Raw genomic sequence first — 19293 nt, forward strand, 5'->3', positions numbered from 1 at the left:
AGTGGGCTTGAACCACTGACCTTGTGGTTCTCTAGTCCAACGCTTATCCTACAGAGCCACAGTGCTCAGATACATCTAGGGGCTTCAAAAAGTTTGTGGGGAAATAGGATTAAAAGATACTGGAATTTTTCCCATGAACTTTTTTAAGTCCCCTGGTGTGTGTGTTTCACTCTTCCTCATAGATGGATCTAAGCACAGCAGAAAGGGAATTGGGGTAACAGGAAACAGAGAAGAAGGCGTTGAGCAGCTAATTGAAGAAACTTCAGGTTTCCTCTTGAAAGCATCCAATACAAAAATCATATTTTTGTGGAATTAACTTGCCTAGTTTCTTTTACTTGAACATTTTCTTGTGAAGTGCATGAAATTTCACAGAGCAAACCAGTGTCCCATTACACAGTTCACACGTGCTTTGGTTCGTGTCATTGGCTGTAAGTGGACTGTTTCTTCATGGTGCTTACGCATCTTTTCTGGCCCACTGACGATTGAACCTTCTAGCAATTTGAATAAAGCCTTGCTACCCTACAGTCCAGAAGGATGGGGGTTTGGCAAAGTAATGATTTGATCGATTTCATCTTCATGTTGTCTTTTGTCGATGTCAGATTTGACATCTTGGAGCTGTTCAGATGTAACATCTTCACCTATGTATCCAGGAACTAAGCAAAGTGGTGATAAGTCACATGGTGTGCACTGCTCAGTGCTGTTTCCCCAGGCTTGACCACTTGATACCCCACAAACTAGCCCAGTGCTCATATGTCGGTGGTCTTCTCATCCAGAGTAGATGCCTACCACAACTCCGTTCCCTTCCAGCACTCCCAAATCCACTGTCCTGCCTGCTGGATCCCTGGAATCATTTGTTTTATAGTTACCAGATCAGGGAAATGTAGTATGCGTACTGTATACAGACTTTAGGAAAACACCTGGCAAAAATCACCTCCAGGAAAAGATGATAATATCATTAGGTGGATTTGTAACTGGTTCAGTTACTGTAAGCAAAAAATGATAGTTAATAGATGATTACCAAATACAGTACAATGGGTTTCTCCTGTATATGGCTTCTCAGATCTTATGTTTATCATTCTGCCAAAAATGATGGGCTAGGCCAGTCTTGCAAGGGACTGGTCAATTACTGTGCAAATTGAATGACTTGTGTTCTACAGAGGGGAGAGTGGTCAATGTGTGGTTTGGCAGGGAAGGCCATGCCATATAGGTTGAGGGGAACATCGCTACCATCAACAAGTGTCTGGAATGGAGCGTGGCTTTTGGACCCACTGTTCATGTGCTGTGAAGCGTCTAGACCCAGAAGAGAAAGCTATCACACTAAAGATGGTGACAAGTGGTAACAGATACACAGAATGGTGGCTGATGGAGTGGTGGCCTGGCCGACCCACACAGAGAAAGAGCTGAGCACCTTTGGGAAGGAGGCTTGCTGGCAGAGTTAAAAAAGCCAGGACACTTGCCCAAGCAGGACAGAGACCAAGACAAGGGCTGGCATAGCTGAAAAGATACTGAGCGCTGTCTGGGTTGGAGGTTATCTTGATTAACTAACTGTATCCTGTCTCCTGAGTTGTAGCCTGTTATATCCAGGATGAGCTTGTAAGAAAAAGAAGTGATGTGAATGAATGTGATTAGTTTCTCTAACCTTGATCCAGGAAAAGGGATCCTTGGTACTCCAGGCATTGACTGATCCAGTATAATGAAGTCTGGCCAGCTTTGGGGCCCACTGTCCTTTGCCCAAGGAAAGAGAGAGAGAGAGAGAGATTAGATTCAGCTGGGTTGGTCCTAGACACTTTGGAACGAAATTATTCTCTTAAGAAAAACTAATCCTAGTAGTGGAGAAAACAGAGAAAGGTATAAAGATTCCATTGTTATTGTTAGGTGCCGTCGAGTCAGTTTCAGCGGAGCAAATGGTGGACTCAAAGAACGGACCTTGTGGTTTGCAGTCCAGTGGTTATCTTGTGGAGCCACTATGCTCCAAAAGATTCCAAGGTTCTTTATATATTACTAATGAAGGGTTTTGATCATCCATGTCGTCCATTCTATTGTCTAACATTTGTTGTTGTTGTTGTTGTTGTTAGGTGCCATCGAGTCAGTACGGACTCATAATGACCCTATGCACAACAGAAGAAAACACTGCCTGGTCCTGGGCCAACCTCACAATTGTTGCCACGCCTGAATCCATTGCTGCCACCACTGTGCCAATCCATCTCGTTGGGAGTCTTCCTTTTTATCTACAACCTCCACTTTACCAAATATGATATTCTTCTCCAAGGACTGGTCCCTCCTGATAATATGTCTGAAGTATGAGAGACGAAGACTGGCCATCCTAGCACCCAGGGAGCATTTTGGATGCACTTCTTCCAATACAGATCTGTTCTTTTGGCAGTTCATGGCACTTTCAATATTCTCCTCCAACACTATAACTCCAATGCATCACTTCTTTTGGTTTTCTAACTCCAGGTCTTTGCATATTTCATTATAATATTTGACTTTGTCTTCTTGAGATGACCTTTGAAATTTTCTGTTCAGCTTTTTGACCTCCTCACATCTCCCATTTGCATTAGCGTCTCTACACTGGAGAACAAGTTTCAGAGTCTCTTCTGACATCATTTTGGCCTTTTCCTTCTTTCTTGTCTTCTCAATGACCTTTTGCTTTCTACCTGTATGATGTTCTTGATGTCATCCTACAACTCTTCTGGTCTTCAGTCTTTAGTGTCTAATATATCAAATCTGTTCTTCAGATGATCTTTAAATCCAAGTAGGATATGTCCAACATCATATTTTGGCTCTTGTGCATTTCTTTTCATTTTCTTCAACTTCAGTCTGAACTTGCATTTGAGCAATTGTTGGTGTGTTCCAGTCTGCTGTTGGCCTGGTTTTGGTTGATGATATTGATGTTATTTCACCATCTCTTTCCACAGATATAGTCAGCTTGATTTCTAACTATTTCATCTGGCGAGGTCCATGTGTATAGTCATCTTTTATGTTGTTTTAAAAAGAAATTTGTAATTAAGAAGTCAATGGTCTTGAAAGTTTCTATCATGTGATCTCTAACATCATTTCTATTACCAAGGCTATATTTTCTAACTACTGATCTTTCCTCTTTGTTTCCAATGTTTGCATTCCAATCACCAGTAATTATCAATGCATCTTGATTGCATGCTTCATCAATTTCAGACTGAAGAAGTTGGGTGAATTCTTCAATTTCATCATCACTGGCTTTAGTGGTTAGTGAGTACATTGGAGTTAATAGTGGTATTAACTGGTCTTCCCCGTAGGCGTATGGATATTATCCTATCACAGACAGCGTTGTACTTCAACACAGATCTTGATATGTTCTTTTTGATGATGAACGCAATGCCTTTCTGCTTCAATTTGTCATTCCCAGCACAGTAAACCATGTGATTGTCAGATTCAAAATGGCCAATCACAGTTCATTTTAGTTCACTAATGTCTAGAATATCGATGTTTATGCTTTCCATTTCATTTTTGACAATTTCCAATTTTCCTAGACTCATATTTTGTACATTCCATGTTCTGATTATTAATGGATGCTTACAGCTATGTCTCTTCATTTTGAGCTGTGCCATATCAGCAAATAAAGGTCCTGAAGATTTCACTCCATTTGCATCATCACGGTCAACTCTACTTTGAGAAGGCAGCTCTTCCTTAGTCATATTTTGAGTGCCTTCCATCCTGAGGGGCTCATCTTCTGGCACAATACCTGACAATATTCTGACGCTCTTCCTCATGTTTCAATATTCTGTGGCTGACAGTGTTCCACTGCTATGCATAAGGTTTTCAGTGACTACATATTAGGAGAAGTCCTTCTCTCCTTCTTCCTAGTCAGTCTTCATCTGGAAGTTCAGCTGGAACTTGTCTAACATTTAATAATTATTAATTTAATCATTTTTAGTTCCGGTGTGGTTCTGTTGGATAAGCACTGGACTGCTAACCAAAAGGTCTGAAGTTCAAAACCACCTAATAGCCATTCCTTGGAAACCCTATATAGGGTTGTTTTGAGTCAGAACTGACTCGATGACACGTCACAACAAGAAGTAATTCTAATTAGCTGATACTGCAATTTGGTAACAGTATTAACAAATCATACAAAATATGTTCATCGTAAAAAATCCAAAAATGTAAAATAAAAATAAGTAAAAATACAAATCAAAAATACAAAATTTTGAGTAAACAAAATCCTTCTACCTAGAAAAACAAGTTACCATTTCAGTATATAGCCTTCCAGTCTTTTTTTTTTTTTTTTTTTAAGGAAATGTTTTCCCTTTTAAAACAGGGGCTGACGAACTTTTCCTAAAAGGCTAGACAGTACATCATCAAAGTTATCATAGAAGCAAATGTGTGTGGCTGTGTTCCAATAACACCTCCTATGCACACTGAAATGTGAATTTCATGTAATTTCAACATGTCAGGAAATATTCTCATTCTTATTTTCCTGAATCAGTTAAAACTGTTACAAACCATTCTTGGCTTGTGGGCCATACAAAAACCAGGTGGCAAGCTGGATTTGGCTCATGGACTGTGATAGGCCAACCCCTGCTCTAAAGCAACATTTGAGAAGCCTCTATAGATCTTCTTCAAGCTTTGTCAGCCTCTAATATTCTTTTTGTAATGTGGTAGTGGTTCTTGTCTTCTAACACTGTGTAAAACATGGAATTATCTTGGGGAAGTGATAAAGTCACCATGTATTCCTTAAACAGAATACACTGAGCACCTTGTCTTTGCAAGGTTCTAGGAGCTGAGCAATTCCTCAGAAGCCCCCTATGCTCAAGAAGCTCAAAGTATAGAAACATACAAGAGACAACGATTCTGCCTTTCTGTATGGGGAGAGTTAGGAAAGACTTCATTAAGGAGCTGAGGCTAGAAAACGGAGTCTTGAAGGATGTGGCAGAGTTAACAAAACAGAACAGTGTTGAAGGGGGAGTGAGCATGTGTGAAAGCAGAGTCCTGAAATGACGTGGCACTGTCAGGAGGATCGGGTGCAGCGAGCCGTGACCGTTCAGAGATGAGAACGGAGATCTAGAGTGGGTTCAGTCAGTGACAGGAGGTCACAGGAAACTACTAAGATGGCTTAAGCCCAAAGTGAAATGATGTGATATGTGCCTTAGAGATACCATTTCTGCCCCAGTGAAAAGGACAAATTGAAGAGGAGCAATGCCAAAAGCAGGGAGGCCATTCATGGAGAGAGTGGCACTGGCCGGATGAGATGACCACGGCCGGACTTAAAATGGTCCCGCTGGGAAATGGAGATGAGACGGACTAAAGTTAATACAGTCGTCAAGATGGATTGGTGATGGGAATCTCGCTAACAGAAATAAAAAGATCTCCCCAGGCCCGGTTCTGGGAAGGAAACTTAGTATTTACCATATTGTCCTGAAGCTGTAATCTGAGAATCTCTAATGCGTCCTGAAGCCATTCCCAGGGGAGTCTGACACTCTGAAATCAAAAAGGGGAAACACAGTCGCTGGGAGGACAGAAAAGTCACCTTCAGGGAAAATGGACAACATGTGTCCAGAAAGGAGCTGTGGTAGCGTAGTGAGTTGTGTCCAGCTCAGCAGTTAGGATCCACCAACTTCTCCGTGGGCTTTCTGCTCCTGTCAAGACTGAAGTCTCAGAAACCCTATACAGGGTCACTATGAGTCAGATTCGACTCCACAGCACACAACCACCAACTACCACCAGAAGTCAAGAACTGTACTATTTTATTGCACTATCTCATTTAATTCCCTCAAACAACAAAGTTTTCTACAATGATTCACATTTTGCAGCTCAGGAAACTAGGGCTCATATCTAGGTAGCCCAGCGATTCTCTTACTTGTTGAAGGCTACATCCCTAAACGTGTAAGCCATCTTTGGTTACGGAGTCAGATTAAGTCCCCAGATCTTCTCCCTTTAGCACTGATTTATCAAATATTTAGAGCTTTGGATTCCAAGTGTTTAAAAGTTTTCAGTATCTTTCCTCCTCTGAGGACTGTTATGATGTCACCCAGCAATATCCATTCTCAATTTGGGAAGCTGTGCAGAAGCTACTCACCCTTGTTGTATACCAGGAAAAGAGTACTCATTCCAGCCTGTAGGTGCTCACCAATAAGGCATTCCACCCGCCAAATGCCAGCTTTGGAGGGCAGCATCTCCACGGTTTCAAACACGCCTTGTCAAAACAAAAGGACCAATTATTTCTTTTCACTAAAAAATGTGTATGTGATCCGCTGAATATCAAAAGAGATCACTCAAAGTCTGATGCACTTAAACTGAAAAGTGCTTGCTACATGAGTCCTGTGGTTGTAGGCAATGAAGGAAGATTGAGTTTGGATCCTCATCCTCCCTGTGAAAGGAGACACAGGGTGCCAGATGCTTTGGTGGTGGAGAGAGGAGAATGTCACTGCATTAGGATTTTTCAAAGCAAAACATTGAGCAGCTATGGGCTCCTTGGGAGCAAGCAGTCAGAGTGAAGTCCTCTTGGGTTTAGTCCACTAGAGGTGACTAGAAGGGTACAGTAAATCCAGTCACAAGAAACTCGAGGTGAATGAATACTGGAGGTCTGAAGAATGAGTGACATGTGATCATCTAAACCAAATCTGAATCCAAGTAGGTCAAGGGGAGTTCATGAAAGAGCATCCCATAGGCCAGGCCAGCTTTAAGTATCTGCTCGGGGCAGCCAATGGGAATACCAGTTAGAAGATTTGTCACACCCACTTCCACTTTCTCTCTCCATCACAGGAGACACAGGACAGAGAAACAGTGGACTTGGACACTGTGCCTTACAAGTCCTATCGTGGAGTAGCCACTGCCATTTCTGACTTCAGAGTGAGCAGAGAAACCACAGAGCTTACCAGAACTCTGACTTCCAAACAGGGGACGTTTGTCCCCGCTACCAAACCATTTCTTATGCTTGTGTTTTTTGAAAACCATGGAAAGTTGTGCTTAATCAATTATGGTGGTGGTAGTGTGCCGTGGAGTCATTTCCAACTCCGAGTGGCCCTGTACAGGCTTTCCGAGGCTGTCAACCTTTACAGGAGCAGAAAGCCTCACCTGTGTACTGTAGAGGGCCTGGTAGATTTAAGCTTGGAATCCACTAGTGGGGCGTTATGAGTTCATGTGCTAGACTAGAGAGTCGGTTTGAACTGCAAGGCCAGCAGTTCAAGCTCACCAGCCGCTCCTTGGAAACCCTAGACAGGGTCGTTATGGTTTGGAACTGACTCGATAGCACTTCACAACACCCAGGGTTCCTGCGTAATCAGTACACGGATGCCATGTGGAATTGGAGATGGAAAATGAAAGCTCTGCATTGATTCTGCTGGATTTCCTTTAGAGCATGTTGTTAACGGATTTCCTACCTCTCTGTAGGTTAAAGTTACTTGAACCAGAATGTTACCAGAGCAGAGAGTTTGTGTGCTTTGGTCCCTAGAGCCTAGAGCAGAGCCTGGACCCCACATTAAAAGCACGCAATACGCAGACAGAAGCAAGAGCACACACCAGCTCCTACCTGGATAGAGGCTCTGGACTGCCATCTTATACTCCTCTTTTTTCCGTACAGTGAACACGTGTCCACTGAAATGAATAGAATGGACATTTTCATTGCTACCCATGCTGAGCAGGTACCACCGGACCCTTTGATCCTGAGCCATTACTAAGCCAGGTAATGTATCCATCACATAGCCATTGATTGCTAGAGAAAGAGAACACAGAGAAGGCTATGAAAACTTGCTGTGGACACGCCATGCTCCTGAGGGCTCTACTCCCACACAGATGTGCTTGAGTCGTATATTGCTCAAGCCTTTGGCTCAGGGTTCATTTGACATTGTACATGTCGCACTTGACTGCGTGTGATATTCAGGTGTGGGACGTGTTACCATGGAAGCGAAGGTTCTTTTTCAAACTGGGGTCCTCCATCTGAATGTTGCAGGGAGCCTTGCAGTTCCTTTCCATGTTTTCAGTAAAGTACCAGCTCTTCGTCTCATCAAAGATAGTGAAAAACAGAGCAAACTCCTGAACGGTCAGCTGTCTCCCATGAGCAGGGCTCAGCGTGTTTGTGTGGCAGATCAGAAGGGGGCCAATCAAGCCTGAGTGCAGATCTTTTTCCTGGGGAGGGAAAATGTCAAACCTATGACTAAAGACCTCTCTCATTTATGAACCAGAGTTGATTTCTTATCCACCTTTCGGCCGCTCCAATTGCCCCCTTATTTTCCACTGCACTATTCATCATCTTAATAAAAGATCTATTAATAATAAAAATATATTCATCATCTTCAAAAGATTATAGAGTGGTATTTCTAACACACAAAGATGCTGTCACCTCCCATATTTAAAGCTTCACATTACTCTTGGGATAAATGCCAAAATGCTTAGCAGATTACACAGAGACCATTTCTTTTTCCCCCACAAAGTGGTCAGCACAGTGGAGACCTGCTTACCAGATCAACGTCAGAGAAGTAAGCCCAGGCTTTACAGTCAAACTCATCTTCTGTGGGTGCCATGTGATGCTGCACTTTCCAAAAGTAAGTTTTTATTTCATTAGGCTTCACTACATTTTTTCTAGGTTCTGTTCCTTGCCTCTGATCTTCCTCATAAGAAATAAGGCTAGAATAAAAGGAGTAAGGACGAGACGCTTGGTTTTTGAAAGTGACCTGCAGAGCAAAAAAAAAAAAAAAGGGGGGGAAAGAAAAATTAACCAAGAATCTTATTTTAGGATCTTAGTCCTCAGCTTATGGAGTAAGAGGTATGTTGTTGTTGTTAACTACTGTTGAGTCGATTCCAACTCATAGCAACTGTGTATAGGGTTTCCAAGGAGCAGCTGGTGAGCTTGAACCACTGACCTTGTGGTTCAAGCCAACCATGTAGTCAGTGCTTTATCTCAGAGGTATAGGGGGTGTACTTTGTTACAATACAAACCAAATGATCTACAGAACAAATGAGAATTTTAGAAGTCTATACTCATTAAGCAATGAACTAAAAGTTACTAAGGAGAAAAATTCTTAAATGCTTACAATTTCAAAGTAAAAGGTAAAATATCACCACAGGGCTTTTAAGACTCAATAACTCTAGGAGCTGATACCTATATCTTAAGGATGATCATTTCAAAAAGACTTGTTTTTCTTTTGGAGTTTGTATGGTGAATTGAGCGGGGTTTACAGGCAAGCTATCGGTTTTACATTTAACAAGTGCTACACTTCGTTTCATCTCAATGATTGCAATCCCTTTTTGAAATGATTTCAATTTATTTTTTATGATTTCTAGTTTTGTTCTGCCTTTTTCACTCACTCTCTATCCAGGACCTTCTCTGTGATTCCTTTTAGAGCAGCTGTTGGTGGTAGCCATGTAGTTCTTTGGGTCCGAGGGGTGCATGAAAGCTGGAGTGCGTGTGGTCCATTGGACTAATTGTTTTCCCATGCCTTGGATTTTCTTCAGTCTTCTTTGCTCCAGATGGGGAGAGACGAACAGTTGCACCTTACATGGCTGCTCACAAGCTTTTTAGACACCAGTTGCATAGCAATACTTTTTGACTTACCCTCATAAGTAGGATTAATTTTCTCATTTCATTGTGCCCAACTCACCATGATATTGTCTTCAACTTCTGCTCTTATATACGGCCCCAAGAGTCCCAAGTGCTCATTTAGTTCTCCACGGTATAAAGGTTGAGTAAAGGAGCCATCAGTAAATTCCTGGAAAACGACCTTCTTGAATCGAGGGACACTACCACCACTCTGAGCCCTGGAGACAAAAAGCAGAAAGTAAGTAGTATGGTAGTGGGCCATCCTTGCCTTCCTTGGATTTGAGCTGCCTTTGGTAGCTTGTGATGGACTGGAAGGGGAATGAACAGGGAAGGAAGACAGGAATCAAAGATGCAATTCACTGAGATGGGACCTCTAGAAGAGGAGGTGGTTTGGGGTATAACAGTGTTAGACATGCAGACAACTTGTCTTTTTCTATACCTAAGCAGTGTTTGATATGTTAGTCACTCCATCATCCACGAAACACTCTTTCTAGGCTGTGTAATGAAAGCAAGAGGCTTTTTGTTGTCATTGTTGTTTGGTTTTGTCTCGTTTGCCCACTGCTGTTTTCCTAGAACTTGAAATAATACCTGGCACATGGTAGGTGCTCAGAAATAACAGACTGGCACGTAGAAGAGACAATGTCTCCATGAGACCAGTCACCATTTATCCTAAAGAATCGATGAGAAGTAGGGGCAAGATAGAACAGAGAGTAGGGGCAAGATAGAACATTGTCTTGATGGGGGACGGGGGGTGGGGGTGGGGCGCTCCTTGGCACAACTTTCCAGCGGGAGACTGGGCCTGTCAACACCTGAGACCTCTGTTCTGGAGAGGTTATGTGTCAGCTCTCTGGTCAAGAATACCAGCTGAGCCCAGCCTTCTACCCTTTTCTGCCAAGGTACAGGCATGAACATGAACGAAGGCATTTTAGACCCTCCATACAAGCCCATTTATCAGTTAAGTAGCGCTCAGTGACCACAAGGAACAGAAGTATTACCTGCCATAGCAAGCTACCACATTAATAATTCAAAACAACAGAAACTTATTCTCTGACAGTTCTGGATGTTGTAAGACCGAAATCAAGGTGTCGGCAGAGCCATGTTGGCCTCTCCCAGAGGGCACATCCTAAAAGAACCAGCTATAAAAACTGCATGGCATTTTCTGATCCCGCCTCAGGAATCACACAGCGTCACTCAGCATATATATAGGTCACACATTTCTGTCACATCCTGTTGGTCATAAATGAGTCACATTGTACAAGAACATGTTGGGCAGGATGTATTGGCACAACCATCTTTGGAAAATACAGTTGGCCATAGTCTCTTATTTTTGTATTTTTCAATGAAAAAAATCTCTACATGTTGCACTACCCTGAGGATGTAGCCCTTTGGGGACCCAGCTGAAAGTCGGGGGGGGGGGCTGTTTACATCTATATTTACTCCCTTAGTAATTAATAATTCCATCCCGTTTCATTGAATGCTGTCTATACACTTTGTTGTTATTAAATGCTGTTGAGTCGCTTCCGACTCATAGCAATCTTGTATAGGGTTTCCAAAGAGTGGCTGGTGAGCTTGAACTATTGACCTTGTGGTTCAAACCGACCTTGCAATCCAGCGCCTTAACCCACAGCGCCACTCCAGAACTCCATCTATATGCTTATGAAAACTCAGCATTTCCAATGGAATGTCTCACAGGCAGATCAAACTAAATATGTACAAATGAGACCCTATATTTTTTCCTCAAAGAATTATGTTTAATATCAAGCTTTCTATATCTAAGTAAATGACATCATCATCCACCTATTTTCTCAGGACTAAAATTTAAAACCTTCCAGTTCTCTTTCCTTATTCCTTTCATATTCAATGTAATAGCAATCCCTGTCTATTTATCTTCAAATTATATCCTATGTCCTCCCATTCTTACCACCACCCCCCTGGAGGATCACAGCAGCCTCTTTACTGGTCTTCCTGTCTCCATTCTTGCCCAGGGGTGCTGTTTGACAAACTTCATGTGAATAAGGCTCTCTGGAGTTTGGACATCCATGGAGGAAGATTGTTCTTGTCTCCCTACAGCCATCATTTACTAATTCATTCAACAGATATTCATCTGAACATCTACTAGGTACTAGCACTGTTCAAAGTCCATGCCCCTAATGAGGTTATCATCTACTTGGAGAAGATAGACAATAAGTAGCTGGATTGTGTGTGTGTCGGAATCAATTACGAAATACTAGTAAAAGCCCAACTAAAATGAGGAGTGAGAACAAAGAATGTAAAGATCAGCAGTGACCTTGAAAACTATAGTGTTTGTGGAATGGGAGAGGCACAGACTGCAGTCTACCAGTCTCTATGGCAACTAGTACAACTCATTGGATGTTATGTTAAGGGTGAAAATGGGAGCATCAGCTTGAGGGGAAGGGAGGTCAAGGCAAACTTTTCATTTTAAGATCAGAGAGCTAATAGCATGAATGATGTTGATGGGATTGATCCAGGGGGAAGGAAGACATTGATAAAGTAGGAGAAATTGCTGGAGCAACATTTTTTTATGAGGATAAAAGGAATGAGATCAATTGAACAACTGGAGAGACTGACCTTAGTTAGGGGGACAGTCAGTCAGTATATCGTCACAAGTGTATAGGCAGAGTATATGGGTAGAGATGCTGACAAGTTCATGGCATGGCATCAGCCTAGAGTGACAATGATGCTGGAGACTTCAGAGGTGTTGGAGACTTAAGGGAAAAGGAGAAGATGTAAAATAGAGGTCATTCAGGAGAGTGGGGGAGTCGGTGGAACAGGGAACTGCAATCTGGTTACATCTCTTAGGTAGAGAACGAGATTGGAAAGTGGCAACCAGTCATGAAGAAGCACCTACGCTTCCTGCAGGTCTTGTATTCTCTGGCCTCTGCACCTGACTACGTCCTCATCTCCCACAACTTCTTCGCTCGACTCCAGACATGCCAGTCCTTTTTGTATTCTGCAAACATGCTAAGCTAGTTGTAGTCTCAGGGCCTTTGCATTTGCTATTTCCTTTGCCTGGAAACATTTATCTCATGGTATGCTTTAGGCTCTCAATTTCACAGAGAAGATTTCTCTGACTACCCACTTCAAGTAGCACCCCTGCTCTTTCTACCCTGGCTTCTGACTAGCATCATTCTGTGCTGTCCGTCTCATGTCTCAACCTCCCTGTGCTCCATAAACAATCACACCCTCCCACTTTACCCTCTAAACCCCCTGTACCACGAAAATCAACATCCCTACATCCTCAGCCTTTCTCAGGGCTGCCTCGTGAGAATAAGACGTCTTATTCCTAGTGAGGGGGGTCCCTTCTTGACCAGAACTCCTCCTTACAAACCCCTTCTCCTTCTTCATCCATCCAGAGTAAGACGTTTATGCTATCTGCTTTCACAATCCTTCACTTCTCATTGATGCTGTTATCTTATAACTTCCCCTAGATTCTGCTACCTGATTTTCAGGGTTCTCCTATAATCCTATCTTTGGAGTTTCACTCCTGCGGATTGGGTGTGCCTTTTCTAGTGTTTCAGCACCTAGTAAAGTCACAGGTTACTACAGTGGGATAAATAAATAACCACTGGACTGACCCATACCTGTTTCTTAGAGCATGGGGAGATTTACTCATCCCATAATCCCAGAAGTGTTCCACTGCAGCAATAAAATAGTGTCGTGTTTTCTTTTGAAAGCTGCGGAGCCCTTGATTTTCATCCTCACCATAAATGTCAAAATCTTCCCTCTCCATTTCAGTTGAGAGGACATCGTCATAGTCTAGGTTTTCTTGTTCTTGCTGCAAAGCAGTAAGGGTTTTTTCCCTTAGATGGTGGTGTTTCAAGACTGGTTGGTTTTCAGTGCCTAACCTTCCAGCCTCCTCTTGTTTTGTCCAAGTGGCTTCTGTCTGAAGCCTACCTTGTCCCTCACCTTTTGTTGCTGCTGCATGGTTGCTTCTACAAGGGGTTGGAGGGGAAATGGTGTCTGTTGCAGTAAAAGCTGTGATTTTTGGTGATATATCTTGGGATTGCCACTCTTCTCTTGATATATGGGTAGCATATTGGCTATCCCAAGCAGAGGGACTGAGCATCTTGGAGGGAATCTTTTCAGGGCTTTCTTCTGCCCGTTTCTGAAAGGGCATACTTCCAGGTCCATTTCCTGCACTCGATTTAGCAGCTCCCTGTGGTTTCTGAAGACGACTCTCTCCTATGAGATCCAGGTGTCCATTGCTAGTTTCTGTAGGGAATGGGTCTTCATGATGAATGATAGGAAGCAATTCAACTTTTCCAGATGCTTCAGGTAAGCCTGGTTTCAAGAGAACAGTGTTCTCAAGTTTCTCGTTCATGAGTGGGTCTGTGGCATTTAGGGAGATGACCCTTTCTTGACCTCTGGTCAGATCCAAAGTTGGGGTGACTGAAGAAAAGTTCTTTCTTTTGGCTCCTTGTAATAAAAGACTACTTTCTTGGACAGCAGAACTCTTCTCCCTAGAAGTATAATTACAGGCTGATGATAGATTAGAAGAGTTGTCTTGGGATGGTATCCTGGTCAGATCAGTAGCTTGAACTGATGGAAATGTTGCTGTCTTTGCAGTGAGTAATACAGAGCCATTTGTTTGGGTGATGACATGACTTCCTAGAGAACAATTTGACAAAGGAGACTGGGTTATGGCTATTTTCCCTTTTTCATCGTAGTCTATCTTTGTGGGGGTGTCCTGGTTTAAATACTTTACGTTTCTTGATTGCTGGGTTAAGGTATCATTTACAGTTAGCCCCCTTTCAAGGTCTATTTCTTCTAGGGGGGTTCTAAACTGTCTCAAAGCCCGCTGACTATGTTGAGTGATACCATTCGGCTGATTTAGATCGAAAGACATCCCTGTGGGGCTCGGATATTTCTCTACTGTTTGCTTTGTGTCATTTCTCAAGCCTTCCGAATGTGCTTCCTCCCTTCTTGAGAAGTGGACTTTGTGAAGCCCTGATGGACTTGCGGAATCATTCAATGACCTGTTGTCTTCAAGTACTGAAGCATATGTTCCCTCGTTGAAATCTTTTACAGGAACATCGTGTCTAGTGCTCAGTGAGAAGAGTGTCTTCAGGAAGTTCTTAGTGCCAGTGACAAGAAATGGCGGAGGAAACCCCACATTCCCTTGATTTAACATTGCCTTCCTTTCTATCTTTTCCTGATTTTTTGTTTCTTGATTTTGGGTATCATTTTCTTGTGCATTAGCCAAATTCAGAAATATGCTCCTGCTGTTTGGAGAAATCAGCTCTTTGAATCCTGGGTCTTTTGTAACTTCATCCTCTTCTACTGACCCCCTGCTTTTCTCTGACAAGAACTTTGGATTTTTCACCGAATGTCCTGCGCCCAAGGATCTGAGTTGTTTTGAACTAGGCCCATTCTCTGAGCTCAGGGAGCTCTTTCCCTGGGTCCTTTTGACCCAGTTTGCCGAGTCTGGGTTTTCTGAATCTAGTAACACAGGGTCCTCTATCTTTGGGTGGACCATTTCCACATCTTTGGACGAAGTACTTTTATTTGATACACGATTTATCCCCAAAGCTGCAGTCTTTTTTTCTGTAAACATTTCATTATGGGTCAAAGGAGTTACTTCTTGAAAGTCAGTATCATTTTCGACTATGTCTTGCCAGCCTGATGTACTATTCTCATTTAATACTGCTGGGCCACCACTGGCAGTCTGTCCAGTAGTTGTTGAATGATAGGCTGCTTTGTCTGTCTTTACCCAAGAGATATTAGCTTTGGTTACTAAAGCATGTCCATGAGCGTTCCTCTCACTAAACGACCTAGCACTCTCCATTGGTGGTGTCTTTGTTCCCAGTGAACTGTCTTGACCGCTTGCTAAAATTTCTTCTAACAATGTGGAATCTTCATCTTTTTCACTCACGTGCAAAGGTACACCAGACCCAGTAGGGGGAGATGACTTTTTGCCTAACAGAATGGTGTCTGGTGGACTCAGGGGCCCAAAAGAATCTGCTTTTTCAGTGCCTGCTGGAAAGTTTGATAAACTTGTTGGTGAAGTCATCACATTATTTGATGAACTAGAAACGTTTAAATCCTTTTTTTTCAAGTTTCCTGGTACAATTGGTTCCAAATGTTCATTTAGTCTTAATTGGACGCCTAAGCTTTGCTGGTGCTCTGGCCTGCTGTCGGCCACTTTGGATGGATCGCCCTTACTTTCCGAAGTCGGCTCAGAGTTCGCTTCTTGGAGATCAGATAAGGATAATCCATGTGGAGTAGGGCTCTGTCCCAAGACCCTCAACACATCACTTTGTGCTTTAGAAAGCGGTGTTGTCTCTCCAAACCAAGGGTCCATCATCTCTATGTCATTTTCTGGAGCTGTGGTGGTCTTGAATTGCTTTTGTCTAGGGCTAGGGTGCCTTGAATTCCAGGAAAACGCTCTGGGTCCAATGACACTATTTTCATTCAACAAGTTATATGGAATCTCTTCATATATGTCATCATAATCATATATGTTCCTGTCACAACTAGACACCTTCAATAAGGCTGTCATACCTCTGTTCCGAAGGTCTGAGTTGTGGCACCCTAGAACCCACAGACCTGGAGATGAAGAAGAAGAAGACTCTGGTTACTCATAACCCAGGTCCCAAACAAATCATTTGTTAGAGGTTCTCCCCCATCCCCAGAGAAATGAACAACCCGAATCAGTGCCATAGGGCTAACTCCCTGACAAATGCCACAGCAGCCAACAAGAGTGGTAAACCTTTGTTTTGTTCTTGACTTTGTTGCAGTTGTACAGTTTGTGACATAAGGAAAGACTGTGACTTAAAAAAAAAGAAACAGATGTTGGGATCAAAAAGGAGAGATTTAACATACATAGTAGTAGTGAGTCTTACTGGTCACACAGAACTCTTTGACGATAACAATAAATGCATTCAGGCAGTTTTTACATAAGATAGGTGTGCTTTCTATACAACACAGTGGGGCACAGTTCCAGAATCACAAGTCAGTTAAGCTCTCTAGATTCCAATTTTCTACTTGTAAATGAGGAAAATAGTTGTTGCCAAGTCAGCTCCTACTCATAACGACACTATGCTCAAACACGGCCCGGTCCTGCACCACCCTCACAGGTCTTGCGTTTGAGCCCATCGTTGCCGCCATGATGTCAATCCATCTCACTGGGGCTCTTCCTCTTTTTCACTGACCTTCCACTTACCAAGCATAATGTCCTTCTCTAGGGACCGGTCCCCCTCCTGATAACACACTCAAAGTATGAAAAGACCAACTTTGGCCATCTGGCTTCCAAGAAGCATTTTGATTATATTCCTTCCAAGATAGATCTATTTGTTATTCTAACAGTCCATGACATTTCCAATATTCTTTGCCAACAACCACATTTCTACATTAGCCCCACAATTCAAATATATCAAGTTTTCTCCAGTCCTCCCGATTCATCTTCCAGCTTTCACATGTATATGAGACTACTGAAAATACCATGGCTTGGGTGAAGCGCATCTTTGTCCACAAACTGACATCTTTGCTCTTTTACACTTTAAATTGCAGATTTGCCTAATGCAATGATAACGTCATCATTATTTTTTTATTGTAGCAATATGTATACAATGAAGCATTTGCCCTTTCAACTTTTAATCATTTTTCCATATACAACCCCGCCACACCAAGTACACTCCCCATGGTACACGACCATCACCACTAACCATTTCTAAATCTTTCTCTCTCCCCACCCCACCCCCTTCTTTCCTTCTTCTTTTGTGAAAAGGTTCCCACTGGTTTGTCCTAATGAGAAAACAACTATATATTGTTTCACTTCATTTGATTTCTTGACTACTGCTTCCATGTGTGTTGATTGCGGATCCAAGCAAAGTGAAGTCTTGGGAAACTTCAATCTTTTCTCCTTTCATCATGATGTTATTTATTGGTCCAGTGAATGAGCATTTTTGATTTCTTTAAATTGAGGTGTAATCATATTGAATGCAGTGGTCTTTAATTTTCCTCAGTGACTCTTTTAAATCCTCTTTGCTATCATCTGCATATCACAGGTTGTTAATGGGTCTTCTTCCAGTCCTGATGTGAGGTTTATTCTTCATAGAATCCAGTTTCTTGGGTGACTGCTCAGCATACAGGTTGAATAAGAATGGTGAAAGAATACAACCTCGGTGCACACCTTTCCTGACTTTAAACTGTGCAGTATTCTTTTGTTCTAATGATTGCCTCTTGTTCTGTGTATATGTTCTGCATGACCTCTAATGAGTGTCTGGAATTCTTACTTCCAAGATCCATCTGATGTTAGCAATGATATCCCCTTGTTCCATGTCCTCTTCTGAATCTGGCTTGAATTTCTGGCAGCTCTCTGTCGATGTACTGATACATCCAGTTTCAAATTTATCTTCAGCAAAATTTTACTTGCATGTGATATTAATGAACTTGCTCAATAATTTCCACATTCTGTAGGGTCACCTTTCTTTGGAATTGTCACAAATGTACATAACTTCCATTTGGTTGACCAGGTAACTGTCCTTTCCAAATTTACTGGCATACACGAGGAAGTGCTTCAACTGCTGCATCAGTTTGTTGAACATTTCAAAGAGTATTCAGTCAATCCCTAGAGTCATGTTTTTCACTGCTCCCTTCAGCAGTGTAGCTTGGACTTCTTGCTTCAGTACCATCCATTCTTGCTCATACGCTACCTCCTGAAATGGCTGAACGTTGACTAATTATTTCTCACACAGTGACTCTATGTATACCTTCCATCTTCTTTTGATGCTTTCTGCATCATTCAACATCTCGTCCACAGAATGCTTCAACATTGCCAAGTCAAGGCTTGCATGTTTTCTCCAGTTCTTTCTGCTTGAACAAAAAGCTTAGCGTATTCTTTGGTTTGGGTTTTCTAACTTCAGGTGTTTGTCTAATGACACTTCGTCTTCTTGTGCTGCCCTTTGGAATTTTCTGTTCAGCTCTGTTACTTCATTTCTTTCATTGTAGTCACTCCACATTTAAGAGCAAGTTTCAGAGTTTCTTCTCACATCCATTCTGGCCTTTTCTTTCTTTGCTGTCTTTTTAAATGACCTTTGCTTTCTTACGAATGATGTCATTCCACAACTTCTCTGGTCATGAGTGTCGTCTAATGTGTCAAATCTGTTCTTGAAATGATCTTTAAATTCAAGTGAGATATACTCAACATTGTATGTGGGCTCTAATGGACATGTTTTCACTTTCTTCAGCTTCAGCCTGAACTTGCACATGCACAATTGATGGTCTGGCCCACAGTCTGGCCCTGGCCTTGGTTTGACTGATGATCTTGATCGTGTCCATCGTGTCTTCCCTCAGATGTAGTCCATGTGAGGCCCATGTGCATTTTGCTGTTGCTGGGTACTATAAAGTCGGCTCTGACTCACAGCAACCCTCTGCACAACAAAACAAAACCCTGCCTGGTCCTGCACCATTCTCACAATTGTTACATTTGAGCCCATTGCTGCGGACACTGCTCCAATCATCTCATTGGGAGTCTTCCTCTTTGTCACTGACCCTCCACTTACCAAGCATGATGTCCTTCTCCAGGGACTGCTCTCTCCTGGTAATATCTCAGAAGTAGGAGAGACGAAGTCTCGCCATCTTGACCTAAGGAACATTCTGGCCGTGTTTCTTCCAACACAGATTGGTTTCTCTGGCATTCCATGGTACTTTCAATATTATATTCTAACACCATAATTCAAATGTATAGATTATTTTATCCTCTGCCTTATTCATTGTCCAACTTCACATGCATATGAGGCTATTGAAAATACCCTGGCTTG

The 19293-nt window shown here is 42.4% G+C and overlaps 1 protein-coding gene across 1 annotated transcript in view; it reads right to left on the minus strand.

Moving 5' to 3' along the window:
- Nucleotides 1-19293, minus strand: part of F8 (coagulation factor VIII, procoagulant component) — a 121282-nt gene that overhangs the window by 26178 nt on the left and 75811 nt on the right. Inside the window, exons 13-21 of the mRNA XM_006876855.1 lie at nucleotides 15661-16078; nucleotides 13099-13464; nucleotides 9573-9711; nucleotides 8433-8645; nucleotides 7872-8100; nucleotides 7505-7687; nucleotides 6053-6169; nucleotides 5383-5454; nucleotides 1640-1725 (exon numbers count right to left, since the gene is read on the minus strand). Of these exons, the coding sequence (XP_006876917.1) occupies nucleotides 1640-1725; nucleotides 5383-5454; nucleotides 6053-6169; nucleotides 7505-7687; nucleotides 7872-8100; nucleotides 8433-8645; nucleotides 9573-9711; nucleotides 13099-13464; nucleotides 15661-16078 (1823 nt within the window). The remainder of the gene's footprint in view (nucleotides 1-1639; nucleotides 1726-5382; nucleotides 5455-6052; nucleotides 6170-7504; nucleotides 7688-7871; nucleotides 8101-8432; nucleotides 8646-9572; nucleotides 9712-13098; nucleotides 13465-15660; nucleotides 16079-19293) is intronic.

This window comes from Chrysochloris asiatica, unplaced genomic scaffold (assembly GCF_000296735.1).
Source record: "Chrysochloris asiatica unplaced genomic scaffold, ChrAsi1.0 scaffold00419, whole genome shotgun sequence".
Classification (NCBI taxonomy): domain Eukaryota; kingdom Metazoa; phylum Chordata; class Mammalia; order Afrosoricida; family Chrysochloridae; genus Chrysochloris; species Chrysochloris asiatica.